The 23,831-nt window shown below is 39.5% G+C and overlaps 1 protein-coding gene across 4 annotated transcripts in view; it reads right to left on the bottom strand.

Annotated features, from left to right (window-relative positions):
• Nucleotides 1–2,081: 2,081 nt before the first annotated feature.
• The window catches only part of LOC120733129, a 63,632-nt gene continuing 41,882 nt past the window's right edge, over nt 2,082–23,831 (bottom strand). For 2 of the 4 annotated variants that reach the window (XM_040031171.1, XM_040031172.1), the window contains exons 2-20: nt 23,633–23,661; nt 22,696–22,987; nt 22,430–22,470; nt 21,842–22,115; nt 20,937–20,984; nt 20,606–20,649; nt 19,929–20,232; nt 19,514–19,557; nt 18,671–18,956; nt 17,497–17,540; nt 17,041–17,281; nt 16,609–16,658; nt 16,447–16,520; nt 16,056–16,270; nt 15,693–15,943; nt 15,430–15,558; nt 15,116–15,251; nt 3,545–3,574; nt 2,082–3,164 (exon numbers count right to left, since the gene is read on the bottom strand). In XM_040031171.1, coding sequence (XP_039887105.1) covers nt 2,911–3,164; nt 3,545–3,574; nt 15,116–15,251; nt 15,430–15,558; nt 15,693–15,943; nt 16,056–16,270; nt 16,447–16,520; nt 16,609–16,658; nt 17,041–17,281; nt 17,497–17,540; nt 18,671–18,956; nt 19,514–19,557; nt 19,929–20,232; nt 20,606–20,649; nt 20,937–20,984; nt 21,842–22,115; nt 22,430–22,470; nt 22,696–22,987; nt 23,633–23,661 — 2,786 coding nt within the window. In that variant the 3' untranslated portion in view covers nt 2,082–2,910. The remainder of the gene's footprint in view (nt 3,165–3,544; nt 3,575–15,115; nt 15,252–15,429; nt 15,559–15,692; nt 15,944–16,055; nt 16,271–16,446; nt 16,521–16,608; nt 16,659–17,040; nt 17,282–17,496; nt 17,541–18,670; nt 18,957–19,513; nt 19,558–19,928; nt 20,233–20,605; nt 20,650–20,936; nt 20,985–21,841; nt 22,116–22,429; nt 22,471–22,695; nt 22,988–23,632; nt 23,662–23,831) is intronic. The other 2 variants (XM_040031173.1, XM_040031170.1) reach the window with 2 other exon arrangements.

Below are 23,831 nucleotides of genomic sequence, written 5' to 3' on the forward strand. Positions count from 1 at the left end.
AAACAGATGATGGTTCCAATGCCGGAGAAATTGTCGAACGGAAGAGCCATAGAAGTTCCGTAGTGTGAAGGTATTTCGGCTATTTCAAGTCTGACAAAAAACAGAGTAGCGTGCACTGTAAATTGTGCCGAAAGCAAGTCTGGAAATACAATAAACTGGTGCATGCACTACGTCTACACGTACCCGGGTATTTTTGAAAACGCAGATTTTTCTATGCGTTTGCACCTTTCGTCCACACGTAAACGGCGTTTTTGGTCACTGAAAACGAAGATTTTTGAAAACTCCGTTTTTGCATTTACGTGTGGACTAGAAAAACGGAGAAAACGCAGCGTCAAAGGTGTGCGCATTTTTGACGTCACACTGTGCGCCACGTTATTGTTTTGGTGAAATGAATTTCTACAATACTATTAATTCTACTCTCTGCAGTGTTTAAATGCTTACATATACACACAGTTACTGTCCCTCCACACATACGACTCGGTTCTGCTTCTATGCCCCAGCTTTGTTTACTTTTTCCCACCGAGGCTTCTAGACTTCTGATTGGCCAACATTTCTGCACAGTTAGGAATCTAGCTCCACCTGCTGCTTTGGCATGTTCATAGCAGCGTTTTCCTTCATTTCTCCCTTTATGTGTGGGCGGGATTATTTTTTTTAAAACGAAAACGGAAAATCTCCGTTTTCAAAAATACCCGTGTACGTGTGGACGTAGCCTCAGTCTCTGACTGGAAGCGCTAATTCGTCATTCGGCTTTTGTCAGACTAAAGTAACTGTTAAAACTGTTTGAAAAGCTAAGCTATACAACAAGGAGAGATTGAGAATTTCCTTTTAGTTCTCAGTTTATTTGATATTGACAAAAGTTAGTCAATTTTGTCTGTTCTTCTGTAAAACAAACTAAGATTTATTTTTAGAATTAATATCTTGTTTCTAAGTGGAATTGACAATTTAGTAGTCTGTTTCGTTTGTTCTATTTTGAAACTTAAACGCTTTAGCGGCTGCCTTTTGTGTAGTTTGCAATATTTGCCTTTATTTATCTGAAAAAGTCTCATGTTCCTTAAGTACATCTACCCTGTTGAACTTATTATGGGAAATAAATATTTAAATAAAAACAAGCTGCTGATTATTTCACATTTTACTTGTGAGCAACGGCACATTTAAATCTTACAAATATAGTTATTTGGCTTATATCGTGATAGATATCGTTATCGCCTGAAATGAAAAAAACATATCGTGATATGAAAAAATCTTATATCGCCCAGCTCTAGGTTCAAAGCGTGTTCATGCAAACATTGTCGGGTCTGCTTATGAACCTCTGTGCACAGCGTCTGCAAATCGGGGCTGTACGAAGTCACCTCATCTTTACACAAAACTGTAAGCTGTCATCTGTGAGGCGCGAGCGGTGTTTGGTTTTACCATAGTTCATGGTGGAGAATGGCTGCTCCGCTGAGTTTTGCTCTCTGTAGCCGTTTGAATGGCAAACTACACTGATTAGCGGTGGCATAGGCACACTTAAAATTTCTTCCGAAATTTTCGCTTTCTAGTTTTCTTTTTTCTTTCTCAACAGGTGATCCATGTGATTGATATATGTATTTTTTGTCTGCTTATTTTGTTGGTTTTTGTTTTTTGCCCTTTATCCCCGTCCCTCTTCTCCGCTGTTTTTTCCCCCCTCTTTCTTTCCCCCTTTCTTTTCCTCATTCAAGTCTGTCCCGTATTTAACAAGTGAAAATAAAAAATAAAATAAACAATAAAAGGTGAATCAAATAGACCATTACGGCAAAGCTGGGATGGTCAATTTGGTAAAGTAAATCCGTTGGGCATCTTTCTTCGCCTTTAGACAATAATTCTGATGGCAAAAGAGCCAAACGGGAAGAAAAAGAAAACTGTTACAATACACAAAACAAGCACCTCCCACCGTAAAAACCCCCCAATGGTTCTAAAAGACAAGGCACTATGTGTATGTGTGTGCACGTGTGTGTGTGTGTGTGTGTGTGTGTGTGTGTGTACACGTGTGTGTCACTGAGGTGCGTTTGTGTGACCTGCTCACCAAAAGGATCATAAAAGCAGGAAGCTTACAACACAAGAAACAGATCTGTCAGATAGGATGTATCTACAATAAAACCCACGTCAGCCTCTCCCAGCACCACATTGGCTGGAGAGGTGGTTCGAGACAAAGGAATGTCTTTGATCCAACTGCTTGAACCAAGACTTTACAAATTTAAGAAACACAATGACAACATTCAATAATTTGACTCCAACAGTGAGGAATAAAAAAATCTTCAAAGCTCAAAACAAAATGAAAATACAAAAACTGTAAAAGTCTGATAAGTCTGATCACCACAAGAAACTTCTTCTTCTACACACGTGGAAGTTTCTGTTGTGCTTTAATGAAACTCATGGTATTGAAGGAGTGATCCTGTCATAAATGCAGCAGCAGAATGTGTTTATGGGCAAAATCAGCTTCACTAAATTATAAAAATACATTTTATTTCAATTCTGACTCATTATACTGTCTATAAAATGTTTAGATGCATGAATATTGTGGGGGGGGGGGTCATTTGAATGTGTGAAGAAGTTTTGAAAATATAAAATATGCAAAAGACAAATTGTGAAGTGGGATGAAAGCTCAGCTGTGACACGTCTCCCAGTCTCATTCTTTCCTGTTTTCAGGATTCATGTACAGCAACCAGCACCTGTAATTATTAACAACAGAGTAAACATTCGTAGCCTGTATGATGTCACCAGGTCCAAATTATAACCAGTGTTATAAATCCACCCACCATCATATTAAAGCATAAAACAAAGAGTCTGATATTTCTTATGTTTACATCAGAAACACAGAAACATAATGGCAGCATTTCCTTTTTGTAAATACTTTCACTGTAGAACACAAAATGGATTTCAGCAAACGTCCTTTCAGCAGAGGTCATTAAGAAGGAGTCTCTCGTGTGTCTGAAGGATTTGGTAGAAGACATCTTTGGAGGCACTGCCGGCTTTCAGGGGACCGCTGTAGAGTTCCCTCATCTTTTCCTGAGAGGTCTGCAGAGCTCTGATTCTGTCATAACTTTCCTGCTGGATAACTTTTTCTTTCAGGAGCTCATCCAGAATCGGCTCGATGTTGCTCACTCTCTGGATCAGCTCCACTCTGTGTTTATCCACAAAGTGGTTTTCTGAGGAAAGATTGCAGAGATTCATCACATATGTTGATAATCAAGACTAATCCATCATAGCTTACATCTCTGTACTATTCCAAACAGAACTCACTGATATGTGTTAAACATTAAAGACTGATTCATTGTTGTGCTTCTTTTTACTTTGTACATAATCAAATCTAACTCGGTATCTTTCTGCTTTTTTCCCCTCTTCACCCTCAAACCAGTCAAACAGATGTCTGCCTCTGCCTGAGTCTGTTTCTTTCTTCCCCTCTCTGACACCGTCTGATTATTGGATGCCAATATTCAGCACTAATGTTGTCATACCAAAGGGAACCCACCACAGCCAAACACAAAGTGCAGTTCTTTTTATACACAAATCATGTGAAACATCTTACCTTGTACTTTACCACTTCTTTGGTATTCATCTGAAAGTGAAATAAAATAACCAGTGAAAATACAGAAACACCGTATTTACTGGGCTGATCTACCAGTAGGCGTTAGCTTTTTTTTTTTTAAAACATTATGTTTATTGACTTTTATATTACAGAACAAGCAAAGAATAATAGTACAGTTAACATGAGATTTATATTAACCCTTTAAAGCCGGTCGGCGCGGGCACGCTCTGTTTTGCGTAACTATTTTTAAATCCCAGTAGCACTGCAACCACGTAAGCTAGCGCAAAAATTTTTTTTGCATATGAAACCGGAGGAGTTGTACTCACATCTTATGCCATCAGCTTGTCCTCGGTCACGGTTTCCTTCCACATAAAGCTTTGCAAAAACTGCATAAAAAGCGCTTGCAGGAACAAAAACATAATATTCCAGAAACACGCTGTGCCGGTCCGATCAGCTGTTCATAACACTTCCTACGTTGGAATAGACGTCAGCGCGAACTTTTGCATTTCCGCCATTACCTGCCCGAAACCGGAAGTGACGTCATTTTCGCGGAAATGTAGTCTTTTTTACTATCAGGCCCTCAGAGGCTATACTCGTCTTTTTAAAAGTTATCTTTGACTTTATGACTTTCTGTGTCGTTTCTGGGATGCTGAGGACTCATATTGCACTGCTGGAAATAGTTTATTTTGATGCATATGCTGCTTTTTTGCAAATTTGCAGTATAATATTTATTTTCGTTTTTCCTGCAGTGTATAAAAATTGGTGTATTTCAAAAATAAAACTATGAAGACACTCAAAATAAATTTCCTGTGGTGGAAACTATTTTGTGCAACTTTTTTGTATTTACAGTTTTGAGGGATAAGCCTCTTAAATTTCTCTAACTAGAAATATATGTTAAAAAACAAAAACGATTTTCAATTTTTTTTGTAGTTTATTGCACTTTTTTGCAATTTATGTAATTACTATGCACTTAATGAATACATATTATTAAAATCTGGGCTATAATGGTTGTATTGATGTATAGCAACTTGAAATGCTCCCAAAAATGGCTCCACAGCAGGTAAAAATATAATATAAGCTCTGGCGGACTTGGTTCTATGGTAGGTCTTAAAGGGTTAAAGAACATAGTCCCCAAAATAAACAAATATAAATTAAAAGAAACAACAACAATAATAATAAAAATAAATAAATAATAAAATAAAACAAAACCGGTGCACAGCATCGGTAAAACAAACAAAGCAAGACGCGAACGAAAAATAAAAACAACAAAAACAAAGAAACAGATAACAAAGAAAACAACAACAAAAAAACAAAAAGAAAACCCCACACACACAAAGAAACCCACAACTCAGCACCAAGTATCACTTTCTAAATTAATTCCCTTCATAATGTCTCAGAAACTCAGTTAAAGGTAACCATATTTCTTCAAAATCTACTCCCTTTCCTCTGACAATATAAGTAAGTCGTTCCAATACAATACATGATGCCATCTCCTTCACCCACATATGACTTGAGGGTACATCCACTTTCTTCCAATACAAAGATATTAAGCGCCTAGCTTGCAGGAGGCCAAAGTCAATTAATTTTAGCTGTCTGGTGCTAAAATCACAGTTCTTTGGATATATAACCCTCGCGGATCCTGAGGTCCTCTGGTACTGGCCTTTTGATTGTCCCTAAAGTCAGGACACATACTCACGGAGAGGCAGCTTTTCAGTGGTACGGTCCTCGTCTGTGGAACAGCCTGCCGGAGGAGCTCAGGGCCGCAGAGAACGTGCATGTTTTTAAGAACAGGCTCAAGACCCACCTTTTTAATTTAGCTTTTACTTAGCGTTTATTTATTTTTTATGCTTATTTATTCTATCCTGTTATTCTATTATTAATTTAGGATTTACCTAATATTTATTGATTTTATTCTTATTCATTTTTTAATCTTCTTACTCTATTTATATTTATATTGTATCCTGTTCTTATTTATTTTATCATTTTACCCATATCTCCAGTGTTTCCTCGGAGGGCGCTCTCTGCACCGGGGCTGTTATTGACCATGGCTGCTGGGTCTCTGGGGTCCTCTTAGCCTGGTTGGGGGGCTCCTTGGCCTCCCTCCTGCTGTGTGCCCAGCCCGGAGGCTGCGGTCTGTGACCGGCTCCCGGTGCAGATGGCTCTCTGTTATAATGTTTCCTCACTTGGCTCATGCGAGCCCAGCCCAATTTTTACTCTTTAAGTGTGCGCGTGTGTGTATGTGTGTGTGGGTGGGGGTGGGGGGATATATGTGTATTGAGAGTGTGGGGAGTGCGTTGGAGGGTGGGGTGGGCTGCTTTTAACTATGTAAAGCACTTTGTGCTACATTTTTTCTGTATGAAAAGTGCTTTATAAATAAAGATTGATTGATTGATTGATATACCCAACACACACATTTTTGCTTCAACAGGTATATTTACTCCAACAATCTTAGATAAAGTTTGCGTGATTAATTTCCAGTACTGTTGTAATTTTGGACAGCTCCATACACAGTGGAGCAGAGTGCCCTTCTCGTCTAAACATTTACTGCAGCTATCTGGGATGACAGGCGACCAGCGATTCAGTTTGACTGGGGTTATGTAAGTTCTCATCAACCACTTATATTGGAGGAGTTTCATCCTTGTATTAATTGATTGTCTTTGGGCTTTTAAACATGCAGTTTCTCAGTCCACCTCCTGTATCTCCTCTTGGATGTCAGCCCTCCATGCGTCCAATTTGTCAGTGGCAGATTCCCCATCATGTGTTAACAGAGCTGTATAAACTGAAGAGATATGACCTCTGCCCACTGGCTTTTGAAGTATGACATTCTCCAAGTGTGATAATGGTGGCTCAGATACAATCTGTTTATATTTTGACATAATGAAATGTTTAACTTGTAGATATTTTAAAAAATGTTTTTTGGGGATGCTGTATATTTGGCATAGCTGATCAAATGTAAGAAGGTTGCCATCCTTATAAAGATCTGCCACCTTCTGTACACCTTTATCTGCCCAGATTTTGAAACCCCCATCCGCTCTTCCTGCTTTAAAACATGTGGTGCCCCAAATAGGTGAAAAACGAGAGATAGAATACTTATCTCCCATATACTGATGGGCCCTATACCAAACATCTATTGTGTTTTTTAAAAAAAGGGTTATTTGTCTTTTTTTTTTTAAATTGCTCAGGCTTGCAGAATATAAATACAGATTTAACTGAAGATTTGTTACTGATGTTTGTTCAATTTGTAACCAGGCCAGGGGTGTCTCAGTGGAAAAGTAGAACATGGCTGAGCGCAGTTGTGCAGACCAGTAATACAGGGAGTGCAGAATTATTAGGCAAGTTGTATTTTTGAGGAATAATTTTATTATTGAACAACAACCATGTTCTCAATGAACCCAAAAAACTCATTAATATCAAAGCTGAATGTTTTTGGAAGTAGTTTTTAGTTTGTTTTTAGTTTTAGCTATTTTAGGGGGATATCTGTGTGTGCAGGTGACTATTACTGTGCATAATTATTAGGCAACTTAACAAAAAACAAATATATACCCATTTCAATTATTTATTTTTACCAGTGAAACCAATATAACATCTCCACATTCACAAATATACATTTCTGACATTCAAAAACACAACAAAAACAAATCAGCGACCAATATAGCCACCTTTCTTTGCAAGGACACTCAAAAGCCTGCCATCCATGGATTCTGTCAGTGTTTTGATCTGTTCACCATCAACATTGCGTGCAGCAGCAACCACAGCCTCCCAGACACTGTTCAGAGAGGTGTACCGTTTTCCCTCCTTGTAAATCTCACATTTGATGATGGACCACAGGTTCTCAATGGGGTTCAGATCAGGTGAACAAGGAGGCCACGTCATTAGTTTTTCTTCTTTTATACCCTTTCTTGCCAGCCACGCTGTGGAGTACTTGGACACGTGTGATGGAGCATTGTCCTGCATGGAAATCATGTTTTTCTTGAAGGATGCAGACTTCTTCCTGTACCACTGCTTGAAGGTGTCTTCCAGGAACTGGCAGTAGGACTGGGAGTTGAGCTTGACTCCATCCTCAACCCGAAAAGGCCCCACAAGCTCATCTTTGATGATACCAGCCCAAACCAGTACTCCACCTCCACCTTGCTGGCGTCTGAGTCGGACTGGAGCTCTCTGCCCTTTACCAATCCAGCCACGGGCCCATCCATCTGGCCCATCAAGACTCACTCTCATTTCATCAGTCCATAAAACCTTAGAAAAACCAGTCTTGAGATATTTCTTGGCCCAGTCTTGACGTTTCAGCTTGTGTGTCTTGTTCAGTGGTGGTCGTCTTTCAGCCTTTCTTACCTTGGCCATGTCTCGGAGTATTGCACACCTTGTGCTTTTGGGCACTCCAGTGATGTTGCAGCTCTGAAATATGGCCAAACTGGTGGCAAGTGGCATCTTGGCAGCTGCACGCTTGACTTTTCTCAGTTCATGGGCAGTTATTTTGCGCCTTGGTTTTTCCACACGCTTCTTGCGACCCTGTTGACTATTTTGAATGAAACGCTTGATTGTTCGATGATCACGCTTCAAAGCTTTGCAATTTTGAGACTGCTGCATCCCTCTGCAAGATATCTCACTATTTTTGACTTTTCTGAGCCTGTCAAGTAGGGCTGCACGATTAATTGTTAGAAAATCGCGATCTCGATTCATACTTATGTATGACCGTGCGACCGTGGCTCAGGGGGTTGGGAAGCGTATCTGTAACCGGAAGGTCGCCGGTTCGATCCCCGGGCTCTCTGTCCTGGTCGTTGTGTCCTTGGGCAAGACACTTTACCCTACCGCCTACTGGTGTTGGCCAGAAGGGCCGATGGCGCGATATGGCAGCCTTGCTTCTGTCAGTCTGCCCCAGGGCAGCTGTAGCTACAACTGTAGCTTGCCTCCACCAGTGTGTGAATGTGAGAGTGAATGAATAGTGGTATTGTAAAGCGCTTTGGGTGCCTTGAAAAGCGCTATATAAATCCAATCCATTATTATTATTATGTGCGATCTCATTTCCAAATGACAACGATTTAAAAAAAAAAAAAAAAAAGACGACGACGATTGTACCGCATTTTGATCCGGGATGTAATCTGCATGAAAACAAGCGCTCACTCTTCCTGCTCAACAAATGACAAGGGCGGAGCCTTATACCACGTGATACAGAAGCTGTGCCGTGTGATGCTAAAATTAGCAGGGAAAAAACAACGGAGAGCACGTCAGGGATGACGAGAAAGTGACAGGAGAAAATCCGTCCCGGTCAACCACCCAAACATCAATAACGGGAACCTTATACAGTGCTTCCCTATACACGTCGAACTCCCGCAGGCACAAAGAAATTACGGAGGCTATCACTTATCACCTGACCAAAGATATGGCTCCCATCAACACTGTGCAAGACGAGGGATTTAGGAAAATGATCAACACCCTAGACAAACGCTACACAGTGCCGTCCCGCAACTATTTTTCTATTGTTGCACTACCTGCTCTATACACGCAGCGTCGAGCAACGGTGGAGACGGAATTTCAAGCAGTACAACATTTTGCAGCAACAACAAAACATGAGACATGTTTTGTTTTTATGTTTATTTATTGTTTTTATGTTCAGTCTCAAGTGTTACGAAGTTGATGTGCAGTTAATAAGTGCAATAAATATTTATACTGGAAAAGAAAATCGTGAGAGAATCGTGATCTCAATTCTAAGCCAAAAAAATCGTGATTCTCATTTTATGCAAAATCGTGCAGCCCTACTGTCAAGTCCTTCTTTTGACCCATTTTGCCAAAGGAAAGGACATTGCCTAATAATTATGCACACCTGATATAGGGTGTTGATGTCATTAGACCACACCCCTTCTCATTACAGAGATGCACATCACCTAATATGCTTAATTGGTAGTAGGCTTTCGAGCCTATACAGCTTGGAGTAAGACAACATGCATGAAGAGGATGATGTGGACAAAATACTCATTTGCCTAATAATTCTGCACTCCCTGTACAGTCTAAGATTAGGGAGTTGTAACCCCCCTCTTTCATATGGTAGGTACAACAAGCGAAGTCTTAGTCTAGGTTTTTTATCATTCCAAATAAATCTATTAAAGATACCGTTTAGTTTATCAAAGAATTATTTTGGAAGAGGCAGAGGAAGTGACTGGAAGAGATATAAAAATTTGGGCAATATATTCATTTTAATCATGTTTATACGGCCAATCACTGATATGGGCATTGTCATCCATTTATTTAGAGATTCCTCCACTTCACTAATCAGAGGATCATAGTTTGTTGCTACAATGGTATCAATGTCTCCAAGATACACAAATCCTTCTTTTGCATTAATAAACGGGGTTTGTATAATAGGATTTAGCCTTTCATCCTTGTTCAGAAATAGGATTGAGGATTTTGAATCATTTATATTATAGCCAGAGAATTGTCCGAATAACTCCATTTGTTGCATTAATTTTGGTATACTAATGGACAGCCTAGTCAGAAACACTATCAGGTCATCTGCATACAGAGCCAATCTATGCTCCTGATCTCCTAACTGGACACCAAATATGTCAGTTCTCATTCTAATTGTCATCGCCAGGGGTTCTATAGCTAAGATAAATAGCATTGGAGATAATGGACACCCCTGGCGAGTGGAACACTCCATTGTAATAGGGTTAGAAACTATGTTATTTGTTAAAACACTAGCTTTGGGATTTGTATACAAAAGTTTAACCCATTTGAGAAAATTGTTTCCAAATCCATATCTTGGGAGAACAGTAAATAAATATGACCACTCTATCCTGTCAAAAGCTTGACGAGCGCCAAGTGATAATAATGCTGTATCTTTAGCATCAAATTTCTCGTGAATTATATTTAGAACCGTTCTTATATTGTGAAACCCTTGACGTTTTGGCACAAAGCCATTTTGATCATTATGAACTAAATGTGATATATAGGGGTCTAATCTCCTTGCTAAAACTTTACAAAGTATTTTAGTGTCAACCCCCATCAGACTTATTGGTCTAAATGATGAACGCTCTGCAGGGGGTTTGCCAGGTTTCAGTATCAAAGTAATCATTGCCTGTCTCAGAGTGGGTGGGAGAGCTTCATTTTGATACGCTTCTTCATACATGTTAAAAAGTGGAATTAATAATTTGTCTTGGAAAGTTTTTATAAAATTCAATCGGAAAGCCATCTGGCCCTGGTGCTTTACCACTGTTAATGCTTTTGATAGCCTGTGATATCTCTTCAGTAGTTAGACGTCTGTCTAATTCCTGCTTTGTGTTTTCTGTTAGCGTCTGAAACTGAAGTTGATCTAAGAATATGTCCTGTTCTTCTGAGGTTTGAGCACATTCTGATTTATACAATTTTTCATAAAATTCTCTAAAGCTGTCATTAATTTCCAATGGATCTACTGTTACATTCCCCGAAGAGGTCTTTATACTATTAATTGCTCTTTCACTCTGCATTTTCTTAATTCTCCATGCCAAAAGTCTACCTGCTTTCTCTCCTTGGTCATAATAAGATTGCTTCAGCCACATTAGACTTTTTGCTGCTGCATCAGATGATAATTTATTATATTCAGTTCTCAGACGTAGCAACTCACTTTGTTTTGTTGAGTCGTCGCTAACGTTTAAGTCTAATTCCAAAGATTTAATCTGTTTATCCAGGGTTTCCATTCGCTTTATTTGCTGTTTATTCTTTGTACTCGTAAAGCTAAGAATTTCACCTCTAATATATGCTTTGAATCCTTCCCATCTCACTGAGGCACAAGTTTGATCTGTATTTAACTCAAAGTAATTTTCTATCTTCTCCTCTATAAATTTAACAAACTCAGGATTCTGCAGCCATTTTGTTTGAAACCGCCAGTGAGGGGGGTTATGGATGAACTTTCCTAGATGGATACTCATTGAGATAGCTGCATGATCACTGATCACTATGCTATCATACTGACACTGTTTGATCCTTGATAAAAGTTCTCTTGAGACAAGAAAGTAATCTATACGTGAGCGGGATTTATGTATACTTGAATGACAGGAGAATTCTATTTTATCAGGATTTTGTTCTCTCCACACTTCCAAGTTGATATCTGATATAAATCGATTTATTAGTTGTCTAGTTTGTGCTTTATATGTATCTGAACCTGTTGAGCGATCCATACTCGGATTGAGAGTACAGTTAAAGTCTCCTCCAATTATATACAGTCCTTGCCAAGCAGATACAGTAAGAAACAGATCTTCAAAAAAATTGGGCTTATTTTCATTTGGGCCATAGAGACTCACCAAGTTTAAAGTAATAGAAAGGATGGTACCCTGAGTGATTACGTACCTACCAGCAGGGTCTTTTATTATTTTTGTCATTTGGAATGGTATGCTTCTATGAATCAAAATAATTACACCTCTTGCATAGCTATTGTATGATGCATGGATCACCTGGCCAGGCCATCTGTTCCTCACAGACTTTAGTTCACAGTCTGTCAGATGTGTTTCTTGAAGAAAAACTATTTTTGATTTCAATTGCTTGATCCTGCTTATAACCTGTTTCAGTTTGATTAGTTTCCTGAGACCCCGGACATTCCAACTAGTGACTTTTATGTCAGAGATATTGCGGGTGTTTAGTTGGTCCATACTTGGGGTTTTCATTCTGTAATATTAAGATAACAACACATGATGCTGATGTTGAGTAAACAAAAGTGACAAGTAAACTTTGAATAAAATAAAACAGAGAAATAAATAGAGAAAAAAAACCCTGGCATTGACCCATAACATTTAAAGTCCCCCCCCCCTTCCCTTACTCAGAGTAGTAAACTAGGGGCTGTGCTATTCCACTACAAAGGGGAATAGCTGAACTATAAGAACCCAACCCAACAAAGGCAACAGTGGTGTCCGTCAACCATGCATACACCATATTCAAACATAACAAACTTATATGTGTTAACATATCAGACTAGCCACTAAATTAGAATAATTCCATGGCAGTGTCCTTTTTGTAACTTACAGAATCCCACTTGAAAGGATAAAAGTTTAACCAAAGTAGGTAACATTGTTGTGTTCAAGAGGGAGAAAGAGAGAAAAAAGAAAAACAAACGAAAAATTACGTTTGTAGTGGCGTTTTTAAAACGTAATGGAAAATTTTCAACCTCTAAAAAAGAAAAAGAAAAAACTTCCTGTGTCCAATAACATGGCAAGTCAATGAGTAGCAAAAGGCCAAATATAGTTATGAGCAGCTGATTCTGCAGTTCAGGGAGTGAAACGCTCACCGCTACAGTTAGTCCTGTCCAGTGTGTCTACGGTGAAAATCCTTGGCCTCCTTTCGAGGAAGACAGGCGTATCTTCCCATCGTGGAGGATCCTCATCTTGTATGGATTATATTGAAAACCGCGGAACACTACTTCGTCGGCAAACAATTTTCTGATCGCGTTGAACTCGGTTCGCTGCCGGATGGTCTCAGCTGAGAAATCTTGGGCAAAAAAAGAGTTTGTTTCCGTCGTGCTCGATGTTACTGTGTTTTGTGGAGCGGAAAACAAACTCCCGATCTTGGAAGTTCAGGAATCGGATAAGGACAGCTCTGTGTTGGTTTGGCTTTGGAGGTGCTAGGGTGCGGTGAGCCCTCTCAATAACGAACGATCTGTCGGTCTCAAGCCAGCACGGTAACATCTCCCTTATAAACTCCAGCAGTGGCCGCTGACCCTCGGCGCCCTCCCGGAGGCCAAATAGCCGCAGGTTCTTCCTTCGGCCCCGGTTCTCCAGGTCGTCGGTTTTTGCCTCCAGGTAGGATATCCGCTTCATGGCATTGCTGAGATCGGCCACGCTCTTTCCCAGGAGCTCCTCTGCCGGCATTATTCTATTTTCAGCTTCCTCCAGTCGTGTAGCATTTGCAGCAACATTTTGCTTTACCTCCGTCATGTTTGTCTCCAAAGCAGCAACCGACTTTGTCATTTCGCCCATACGGTTATCTATGCTGTCCAGTTTAGTTCCGAATACACTAAACTCGGAGCGCAACGACCGAAGTTCAGCTAACACCGTGCTAAGGTCACCCATGCTACTAGCGCTAGCAGCTCCCTCGCTGTTCTCAGGCGTTGCCAAAATATCGGTTTTAACTGGTTTTTGGGAACCGCGTTTTCGGGTGAAAATATCACAGTCCTTGAGATTAGTCGTTTTTGACATTTTCCAATAGCAGTTAAGTTTCTAGTTTTGGGTTGTTCTGGGTTTTTAATGCAGGTTACACGGAGCAACCACTTTATGCTGCCATCTTGGTCCACGGCTCCATAGCGCCCCCAGGCGTTAGCTTTAATAATAACTGTCGTCTAGCTGAATACAACCACAGATGATGTCGTCTTCACTGCCCTGCACTCTCTCTTCGTACATCTGAAATATAACAAACTCTCTCTCAGCAGGCTGTTTGTGAAGCTGACTGGCAGACTCGTCACTCTGGTCTTCAGGAACACATTGTGCAACTGGATATTGGACTTCCTGTCAAACAGGCTGCTGTTCAGACTGGTAATCACAGCTCCTCCCCTCTAGGGCCACACTGGAGCCCCCCAGGGTCGTGCACTCAGCACCCTCCTGTTCATGTTGAACAGCCATGACTGCACTCACAGACATGGAGAGAATATCTTCATGAAGTTAGAGGACAACACCACCATCATGACTCTGTTGGAGGAAATCAGCCGTGCACAGCTGTGCAGTTTGGTGCAAAGACAACAACTCACTGCTCAGTGTCAACACATGTTGGAGCTAATGGTCAGACAGCAGGAGAGTTTACTTCATGGTGAGAATACATCAGTTACATACTTCACCATGAACAGGTGTTTATTTTATATCTGAATTATTTCTTCATTCACATTTTAGTTACCAGCATAAAGAGATCACAGGAACTGTCATGACTGTGTGAAAGCAGGCAGGAATGGTGGACCCAAGAGCTGGACTCACGGAGGCCAAGCGAACTCAAAAAACACGCCTTTATTGAGGGATTGCACACAGAACAAAAAATGTATGGTTACATTGTAACCTTGGTTCTCTCTCCACTCCGTTACATATTCCAGACCCGCCCTTGGTCGTGGCGTGTGGACACTTCTTTAAGACACTCCGGCTAGCCCGGCCACACCCCACAGCTCACGCTCTCACGTCCCTGTTAGGGCATGCAGCCCACCCCAAGAGGGAGCCCGAAGGGGCAACCAGAGGGGTAATACTCTTGAGATGACAGAGAACTAGCTAAACTGGGAAAGCAAAAACTAACAGGCAGGCAAGTTGGCAAACAGAACACACAGAGTAGTATGAGGGATGAGGCGCAAAGTAAAGCAGGAAATGCACAGACTCAGAGACATGGTACAGACAGAGAACAGAGGGTACACAGAACCAAAACCCTATGAACTAAAAAGTCTAAACCCGATCACATAATCAGAATGAACTTGAACAGAAGATCATGATAACAATAATAAGCACAAAACGCTGGGTCAAATGACCCAGGACCATGCCAGGAACATTTGCCATCTGTGTTGCATAATGATCGCTAAAATAAATATTCAAAGTGAACGTGGTACAGTGATGATACAGTTTTGTAGACGTGCTTAAATCTTACCTTTTCTAACAGTGCGGGTCCAAACTGACTGAAGCTCTTTTTTTGGCGTCAGTCTGAGCTGGAAGTCACTGTCTGGATTCTTCATGTACACTTCAAAGAAATTTGGAGTTCTGCTTTCATATCTGAGCTTTAACGCCTGTTAAAGAATGAAAAGATAAAGTCAGGGAAGAACCTGCAAGATATTTTTCCACTGAGGGAGAGAAATCTGATGATTATTCATTCATATAATTTAAACAGACTAATATATTTACTGACCATACACAGATTTATTAATTGTTTTGGGATCAAATGAGCAGTAAATAAATTCAACATACCTGAGGACAGATTTCTGCACCATCCAAATCTGCTCTTAGGATGAAACGATGAAACATTTTCAAGGACTTTTCTGGATGTGGCTTTCGGATGACTTTGTATCCACAGGATACTTCTCTCCGGTCCATCGTCTACAGAGCGAGAGAATATATATGTTTATATGTGTGTCTGTAAAGATGCTACAGGGATCCAATATTATAATATTACTGTCTGCTGATTTATCTGTTGCACATTGTCCATCTTATACTGTGAAACATGTAATAACCTGCTGTAGCCCAGGATCACGTGGGATCAGATAAACATGCAATGTGAGGAAAGCTGTGTTGGTCTGATAGATCAACACGTTACAGTTGATTTTCACAGGAACGCCGAGTTTCATCAGGACCGCTCTCGGAGAGAAAATCGGTTCCGTTAACTTGACATGTGTTGGTGTGACCTCAGACACTTTTTCCACAACATCTCCACAGTCATCTATGTGAAGGACTGCAAACGTGTCCAATATGTCAGGGATGTCATCTGCAGGAGAACACAACAACACAAACATGGTGAGAAGAACAGTTTATAACAGTTTGTGCGCTCACTGTCAGAAATGTCAAACATCTGAAAGTCTTCCTTCATGTCCTCTTACCGATGCAGATCCAGTGTGGCAGGTGAACTTCATTTAACTTCCCAGCAGTGACTGTGACGTCCATCAGAGGACCTGCAGGCATGTATTGTCTGCTCTCCATCCTCTCCATGTGTCCCTCCCAAGATCTAAACTGGTACTGAAAGCTGGTCTTTCCCTTACAGACCCAGCGCAAGCCCGACACTCTGCATTCAAAGTGTCCTGCTGCAGACTGAAGGCTGAAACAGGAATTAAATACACACTCATGAAGGAACAACCGAGTGAATGGAAACACAGAGAGTAGTCGTGTGAATCGGATGCAAAATGAAGAATTTCCTCTGGGAATGAATCCAAAGCTGAACTGTTTCCTGTAGTTCCAGTTTGCTGTGCTGCAGCATTCAGGAAGTTGATTTACCTGTAAGTTGGAGCCTCGTCTGCATCTGTACTGTTCACCTCAGGTTCAAGTTTAGTCCAATCACTGCAGTCCTGCTGCAGAGGACAGTCTCTTTAGTCAATAAGTACACATGTTTATAAAGAAAGAAACTTTAGCAATAAATGGATGAATGGAAGGGATTACCGTCAGGCTCTGACAACCTTCAAGCTCTGAACTTCTTTCAGTTTTTCGTCCTTGTTGAGACACAAAGAATTCAAATGAATGATGTTATGCTGACATATAAAATCATCCTCTAACTGTCCACATGTTTGCTGTTTCATCACTTTATGCTGTGCAGTGCTGCTTCAACATCAGAACAACATGTTCAGCAGGACGTGCAGCTGAGTGACGTCTAAGATGATCAAAAGCTGATGAATCCAAATATTCTCACCAGTGATGTCAGAACAAGACAGAGACAGAGAGAAAGGTTGGATTCAGCTCTGATGATTTATGCAAAGTTATTTTTGGACGTCTGTTGTGTTTCCTGTTTATTTTAATGTTTGTTGATTAGAAGTTGTTTAAACAAGTTTATTGTAAATTATGAAAATCTGTTTATTAAACTTTGTTTGGTCTCACCTGAGCTGCTCTCTGACAGCCTCAGCATCAGATCAGGTCTGTTCATGTCTGTTAAAACCTCCATGGTCACCTCCACAGACTGATGACCAAGTTCATCCACCATCACATACACAAGGTCTTCTGTCCTGTTTGGATACATCTGTATTTGTGGCAGGCTCATCTTAAAGCACGTGAACGGCAGCAACAGAATAAATTTCCTGAGATCCTTTTGACTGAATTCATTCAGTGTTTCCAAGAGAATCTGTAGTAGAAATATCAAATATTAATTAAAAAAGATGTCTTCATTAATATTTATATGTTTTAGAATAATCACTGAAGAGACAGCTGGCGGTTTTGATATTTACTTCACTCTCTTTATGAACTGCAAAACTTCAAGTTTCATAAGAAAACATTATTTCATTTCTATCAATACTAAAAACTATTATTTTGTAAAAGCTGAGTTAAAGTCACACTCACTCTCTTCAACAGTGCAGCTCCATGTTCATCCACAGAGTGTTTCTCTGAGGAGGAAAGACATTTACCATCAACTCTGAGGATTCAAACATCATCACACATCCAAGTAGAATCAGCCTTCAGACGACACAGATGATTTAAAAGAGAAAATCATGTGAAACTAAATAAAATGACATAAGAACCCAACAAAGAAACCCTCCATCCTGTCCAACCAAAGTAACTGGGGGTTCCCAGCTGTGATAATGAGAGAGGGTACACCTGTCCACCTCAGGTTTTAAACAGACAGACAACCTTTCACACCCACATTTAATTTAGAACCAGCAATAAAGCCAACAAGCATGTGTTTGGACTGGAAACCAGAGCACTCTGAGGAAAAGCATGCAGGCACAGGGAGAACATGCAAACTCCACACAGAAAGGTTCCAGCCAACCAGGAGGCTCAAACACACAACCTTCATGCTGTGAGGACACAGTGCTAACCACTGCACCACCATGACACCACCAACACAAAAACCTGTTGATGACTATTAGATTATTCTGTTATTATATGTTACCTTATATATGTAATCAAAGTAGTTGAAGTATGATACTGCTGTAGATCATATTATACCCTTTAATATAGAGTGTGTGATCTGTATGTAGTTTAGTTCTCATTATACTTTTGAGTTAAAAGAACATATTCACTTATTAGTTTATTAGATAAGTGTGCATCACTCTGTATCCTTGATCTGCTGTGAATGTATTACATGCTTAATTGTTGAATCATGAAGAGAAGGCTGTAAGCAGGAGACTCTGTGTCTAAGACAGGGGAGATAGACAGACCACATTCCACATCCCCACCTTACAGAAAGCAGAGAAACAACTGCCGAGGTCATAACTTAGGCGCCGTAAAAGAGAAAGAATGTGAATATTTAGGCTTTTACGACTAGGTGGGGGCCACTAGAGACTATAAAAAGCTGAGCAACCCGTCACCATTTTGAGACTTGCTGTGACCCTCTTCAGGCATGTCTCCCCATCATGATGGTTCTTATGCTCTTAAGTGTTGAATTGTATGGAAATAAATGATTGTTGATTGAGCATAAATACACCGAGTATTGTCCTTCCTTCAGCCCAAAGATTCAAAGAATTGGGGGATTTCAACATGACACAGAGTTTACACTCATGCATGTTGGTCTTACCTCTGGATGCTGAGCTGCTCTCTGGTAACTTCTGCACCAGATCAGTTCTGTTCATGCGCATGAAAACTTCTCTGGTCACCTCCACAGACTGATGACCACGTTTATCCACCATCAGATTCACTATAACTACTCTGGTTGATGATGGACTCGACCTCCATGAGAAATATGACCGATTCCACCCAGGAATGATCGTCTGCAGGAGCCTCTGAAATGTCTTGAGCTCCTTATTACTCAAATCATTCAAAGTTTCTAAAAGCAGATGTTTAACAGCTGCCATTGTTGCCATCTGGAACAATAAACACAATCACGGGGTCACATATTTATTTAGCCAAACACAAGCGCCTATTTACTAGTTGCGGTACGTTTATCAAAAAAATGAAGAAAATATAAAACTGTGATCCACTTTTATGGGTTTGAATACTTTTTCTTTACAGGCTGCAGTTCTTCTCTCACTGTGCAGATAAAAACTGAAATATATCCATCAAGAATCTTTCCCTGATTTCACATTATCTTTCATTCTTTATTAATATTTGTAAGTAGAATAAAGTTTCCTGTTTAATCTGAAAGTGTTTGATGTTTTCAGATTTCTCTGTCCTGTTGAAGAGTCAGGACAAATGTACATGCTGACACTTCCTCAGCTCATCCTCAGTGGTAAAGACATCCTGACATTAGTGTTGCAGAAAATTACTGCTGAAGAAGTCAAACTGAATGAAGCTTCAGTTTGTCACAAACATCCAGCAGAAATCATGAGAAAAATGACTCAACATGAGAACTGATGATACTTTAGTCCTCTGACTTTCAGCCTGCTGTCTTGTACTGAATCAGAGATGTGACATGACTCACTTTGTGGATCAGTGCAGAGCGTCGTTCATCCACAGAGTGTTTCTCTGAGGAGAAAAGTGCTCAAAGTCACTCATGACAAACACATTTAACAACTAACTGACAATTATTCAGGAAATATGACTTTGGAAAAATGGACAATATGCAGAATTACACTGAAACCTCCTCAGCAATAATAAACAGTATGAAGGAGTCATTTTTACTCCTCCTCACAAAGTATTTGGATTTAATCTGGTCTCATTTTTATGTATTTATTGAAGTATATTTTTCCAGAACAGCCATAAAATATGTTTTAAAGATGTGTTTTTTGTCTTTATTACAAATATTATTTATAAAGTCAAAGAAGACTTTAGTCAGACGTTTATGAGACATGAAAACAGTTTTATGACTTTAATGAGTTTTGATTTTGTTGTCTTACTTCGAGGCAGTGAGCTGCAGTCTGACAGCCTCTGAGCCAGATCAGTCCTCTTCATCTTCTTTAAGACCTCCATGGTCTTCTCCACTGACTGTTGGCCGTAAGTCTGCACCATCAGAAACACCACCTCCTGCAGGTCTGTCCTCATGTACCACATCCATGAGAAGACTGAGTCATATTTATCATGATGAATTTGTCGCAGGTTCCAGTTGAACTCAGGGCTCTGATTGAACTCATGTAGCTCTCGATCATTGAGACCATCCAGAGTTTCCAGCAGCAGCTCAATAACAGACTCCATCGTTTCTACCTGGAAAATTCAAAGAAAATGTTCATGAGATAAATGTGACATTTCTCACTTTCAGGTTTGTTTGTTTTCTCATCAACACTTTACAAATGTAGATGTGTTTAGATGACATCATCCATCACATAAGGTGATGATGTCATTGGTCATATTTGTCACAATGATCACAAACAGCTGATTAACAATTATTCTGCTTCTGTTAACAAGTTCAGGACTTTTCTGACCTGCTGCAGACCTCCCTCACTGCACACGCTCAACTTATCAAACTTTGACTTTTCCAATCAAAATCAAATCATTTGTTTCTATTGAAGATTTCTATCCTGTGTTTATGAAATGAAAGCTGGATGATCTGAAGTCAGACAGATGTGACATGACTCACTTTGTGGATCAGTGCAGGCCAACGTTCATCCTCAGAGTGTTTCTCTGACAGAAAAGAAAGATTAAAAGCTTCATTCATGACTGATTTAACATCAGTGTTAATAATCAGACACTTTGAAATAACTGATGCTTTGATTTCATTCTGATGATCCTTGTAAGTTGGATTAATAACAACATTAAACTTGTTAACATGAAGTCATATTTGATGGGAAACTATCAACGTGTGAGGAAATGATCCAGTTCTGTTTCATTCAGTAATTCTTCTTCTTCATCTTCTTCATCTTCATATCAATGAGTGTATTTATTGATTCATGTGTTTTCTGGACACTGACCTTTCTCTGTTTCCTCCACATCAAATCCTTCAGCTGATGATCCTGCAGCTGCAACACATTGAATACAAACTGTAACTACATGACACAGACACTGTGTGTGTCCTTTATGTGTGCTCATCCTGAGTATAACACTGAGTCCTGACAATAAAAAGCTTTAATATTTCACTTTCAGCTGTGCTGACTGAAGGCAGGAGGAGGCCATAGTTACACAATCACAGAGAAATCACTGAAAAGACTTTGAATCATTTACCTCATACAGGTCGTCTGTCTCCATAGTGGAGTTTCAATCAAAGCTAACATAAAGATCCATTTACAACACAAGACTGATATTAATGAGCTCAAAATGCAAAAACAAAGAAAAATATTTTCAAAGGAAAGAAGTTCAAAGAGCTTTAAAACAACATTTACTAAAGAAAGTCACTGATTCAATAAGCTGAATATTTTTACTTTAAAACATTGAAATATGAAAACAAATCTGTTTAATTTTACTGTGTTTGTACAACCTGAATGTGTTCATTTATCAACGTCTGTCCAAAATAAATCAGAGGAAACATTCTTTCATTTATAAATGATAATAAAGTTTATATTATGCAGTTCTTGTTGTGAGTTTCTCTGACAGATTATGATTTAATTCTTTAAATTCATTTTTACTGTAAGTTGTAATATTATATTTAAAATCCTTCCACACACAGTTAAGAATAATCACACCATATCTGATGTATGGATTTGTCTATTAATTTATGCAGCTTATGATTATGGTACAGCTGTCCTTCTTGGCCAGGACACTCTTGTAAAACAGATTTTTAATGTCACAAGTTTATTTTTTCCTGGTTAAATAAACTTTAATGAATAAATAAAATGTATTAAAGTTATTACAGACACTCTGACAGATTATTTCCTCTTACCTTTGAGTCCTGAGCTGCTCTCTGACAGCCTCTGCACCAGATCAGTTCTCTGCATGTCTGTTAAAACCTCCCTGATCACCTCCACAGACTGATGACCAAGTTTATCAATCATATCATTCACTATTCCTCTTCTGTCAGTTCTCAGTTCGATTTGTGGAAGACTCTTCTGAAAACAAGTGAACTGCAGGAACAACTTGAACTCCTTGAGATCCTGATCACTCAAATCCTCCAGTGTTTCTAGAAGCTGATCTTTAACAGCTGCCATTGTTGCAACCTGGAACATTCAAAGCAAACATTCATGAAGAAAAAATGTTTCCTCACTGAGAAAATTACAGATTTATGTTTTTGTAGCTGTTTTAAAACTTTGAATGTTTTCAATGTTTCCTCTGAAACACTTTGTTTTCTTTTATTATCTTATTTATTAAGATGTATTTATGTAAACACACTTTTTAATAATGTTTGATTTTTAATCTAAAAACATTTCTGTGACAACTGTTTAATCTAAATGATGAAATTATGATTTTCAAACTGCATCTTATTGAATCAAAGCTGAACTCTGCAGAGTCAGACAGATGAGACGTTACTCACTTTATGGATCAGTGCAGACAGATGTTCATCCAGATGTTTGTCTGAAAAAAAGAGAAAATAACAGAAATGTAAATAAGTGTTTAATAAAAGCTAATCGAGCTTTAAAAAATATACAGAGATCAACAAAAAAAGTTACATTTAAACCTGCTGAACATCATTTTCTGCTCGTCAACAATGCTCTCTTTGCTCTGTAAATCTGACTGTTTCTAATATGAACTGAAGCAGAAACACTTTTATCATTTTAACATGTTTTGTCTTTATCTCACTTTGAGCTTCTGAGCTGCTGTCTGTCAGCCTCTGAGCCAGATCAGTCCTCTCCATCTTCTTTAAAACCTCCACGATCTTCTTCACTGACTGTTGGCCAAAAGTCCTCACCATCAAAAACACCACGTCCTGCACGTCCTGCACGTCCGGCAGGCCTGACATCTCGGGCAGACTCATGGGGCTCATTGAGCCACGTTTTCTTCTCAGGATCTCGATGAAGTCTCTGACCTCGCTGCCTCTCAGATCAGCCAGTGTCTCCAAAAGCAGCTCAATAAGAGACTCCATCGTTTCCACCTGGTGAAAACAGAGGTCACATGACAGCGATGCACCATTCAAATGTCTGTTTGATTTTTAATCAACAGAAACATTTTAGTGTGCTAAAAATAAATTCATGTTTGAATCCAATTCCTTCTAAAAACCTGAAAAGATGACCTTTGACCTTCAGACATAAAGCTGCGTCTTTTTAAGGTCATGACCGGTCGACCAGATGTAGAGCAGAAAATAACCTCCATGAACATCTGGTGCTCGGTGGGTACCTGCTTGGATTGGTTTTTTATTTCTTGGCTCATTTTTTCCTCTTTTTGAAGGATTTAATTTTCATGAACAGGTTTGTGACTCTGTTTTACTGCCTGACTGTAACTCTGTCAAAGACTGAGCTACAAAAACTGCAGTGAGTCTCCTGATTTTACAAACAGAGGGGAGCTTTAACTGCTCACATCTTTACTGATAAACAGAAAGACTTGAATTTAATCTGCTTTTAAAATGTAAATAAGGTTTAATATTTCTGTACCAATCATGTATAAAACTCATGTGTACATGACAAAGCTGCAGCTTGAATCTCATGTGTATGATTTGTGTTTAAGATGAAGATCATTTTCAGTCTTCATCTACTGAATCAAAGCTGAACTGTGTGAAGTCGACTGATGTGACGTTACTCACTCTCTGGCTCAGTGGAGGAAACTGTTTGTCTGAGGAGAAAAGAAAGAGAAAAAGTCAGATTAGAAACTGTTTTATCATCAGGCTTTATGAGGATTTAGAACATAAAAGATTTCACATCAAAGTGACACTTAAACCTCGTTAACTCGTTAATAATGATTTTAGAGAGAGGCCTAACTTTGTGAATGAGAGCACACACAGG

The sequence above is a fragment of the Simochromis diagramma genome, unplaced genomic scaffold (assembly GCF_900408965.1).
Source record: "Simochromis diagramma unplaced genomic scaffold, fSimDia1.1 OVJJ01000361.1, whole genome shotgun sequence".
NCBI lineage: Eukaryota > Metazoa > Chordata > Actinopteri > Cichliformes > Cichlidae > Simochromis > Simochromis diagramma.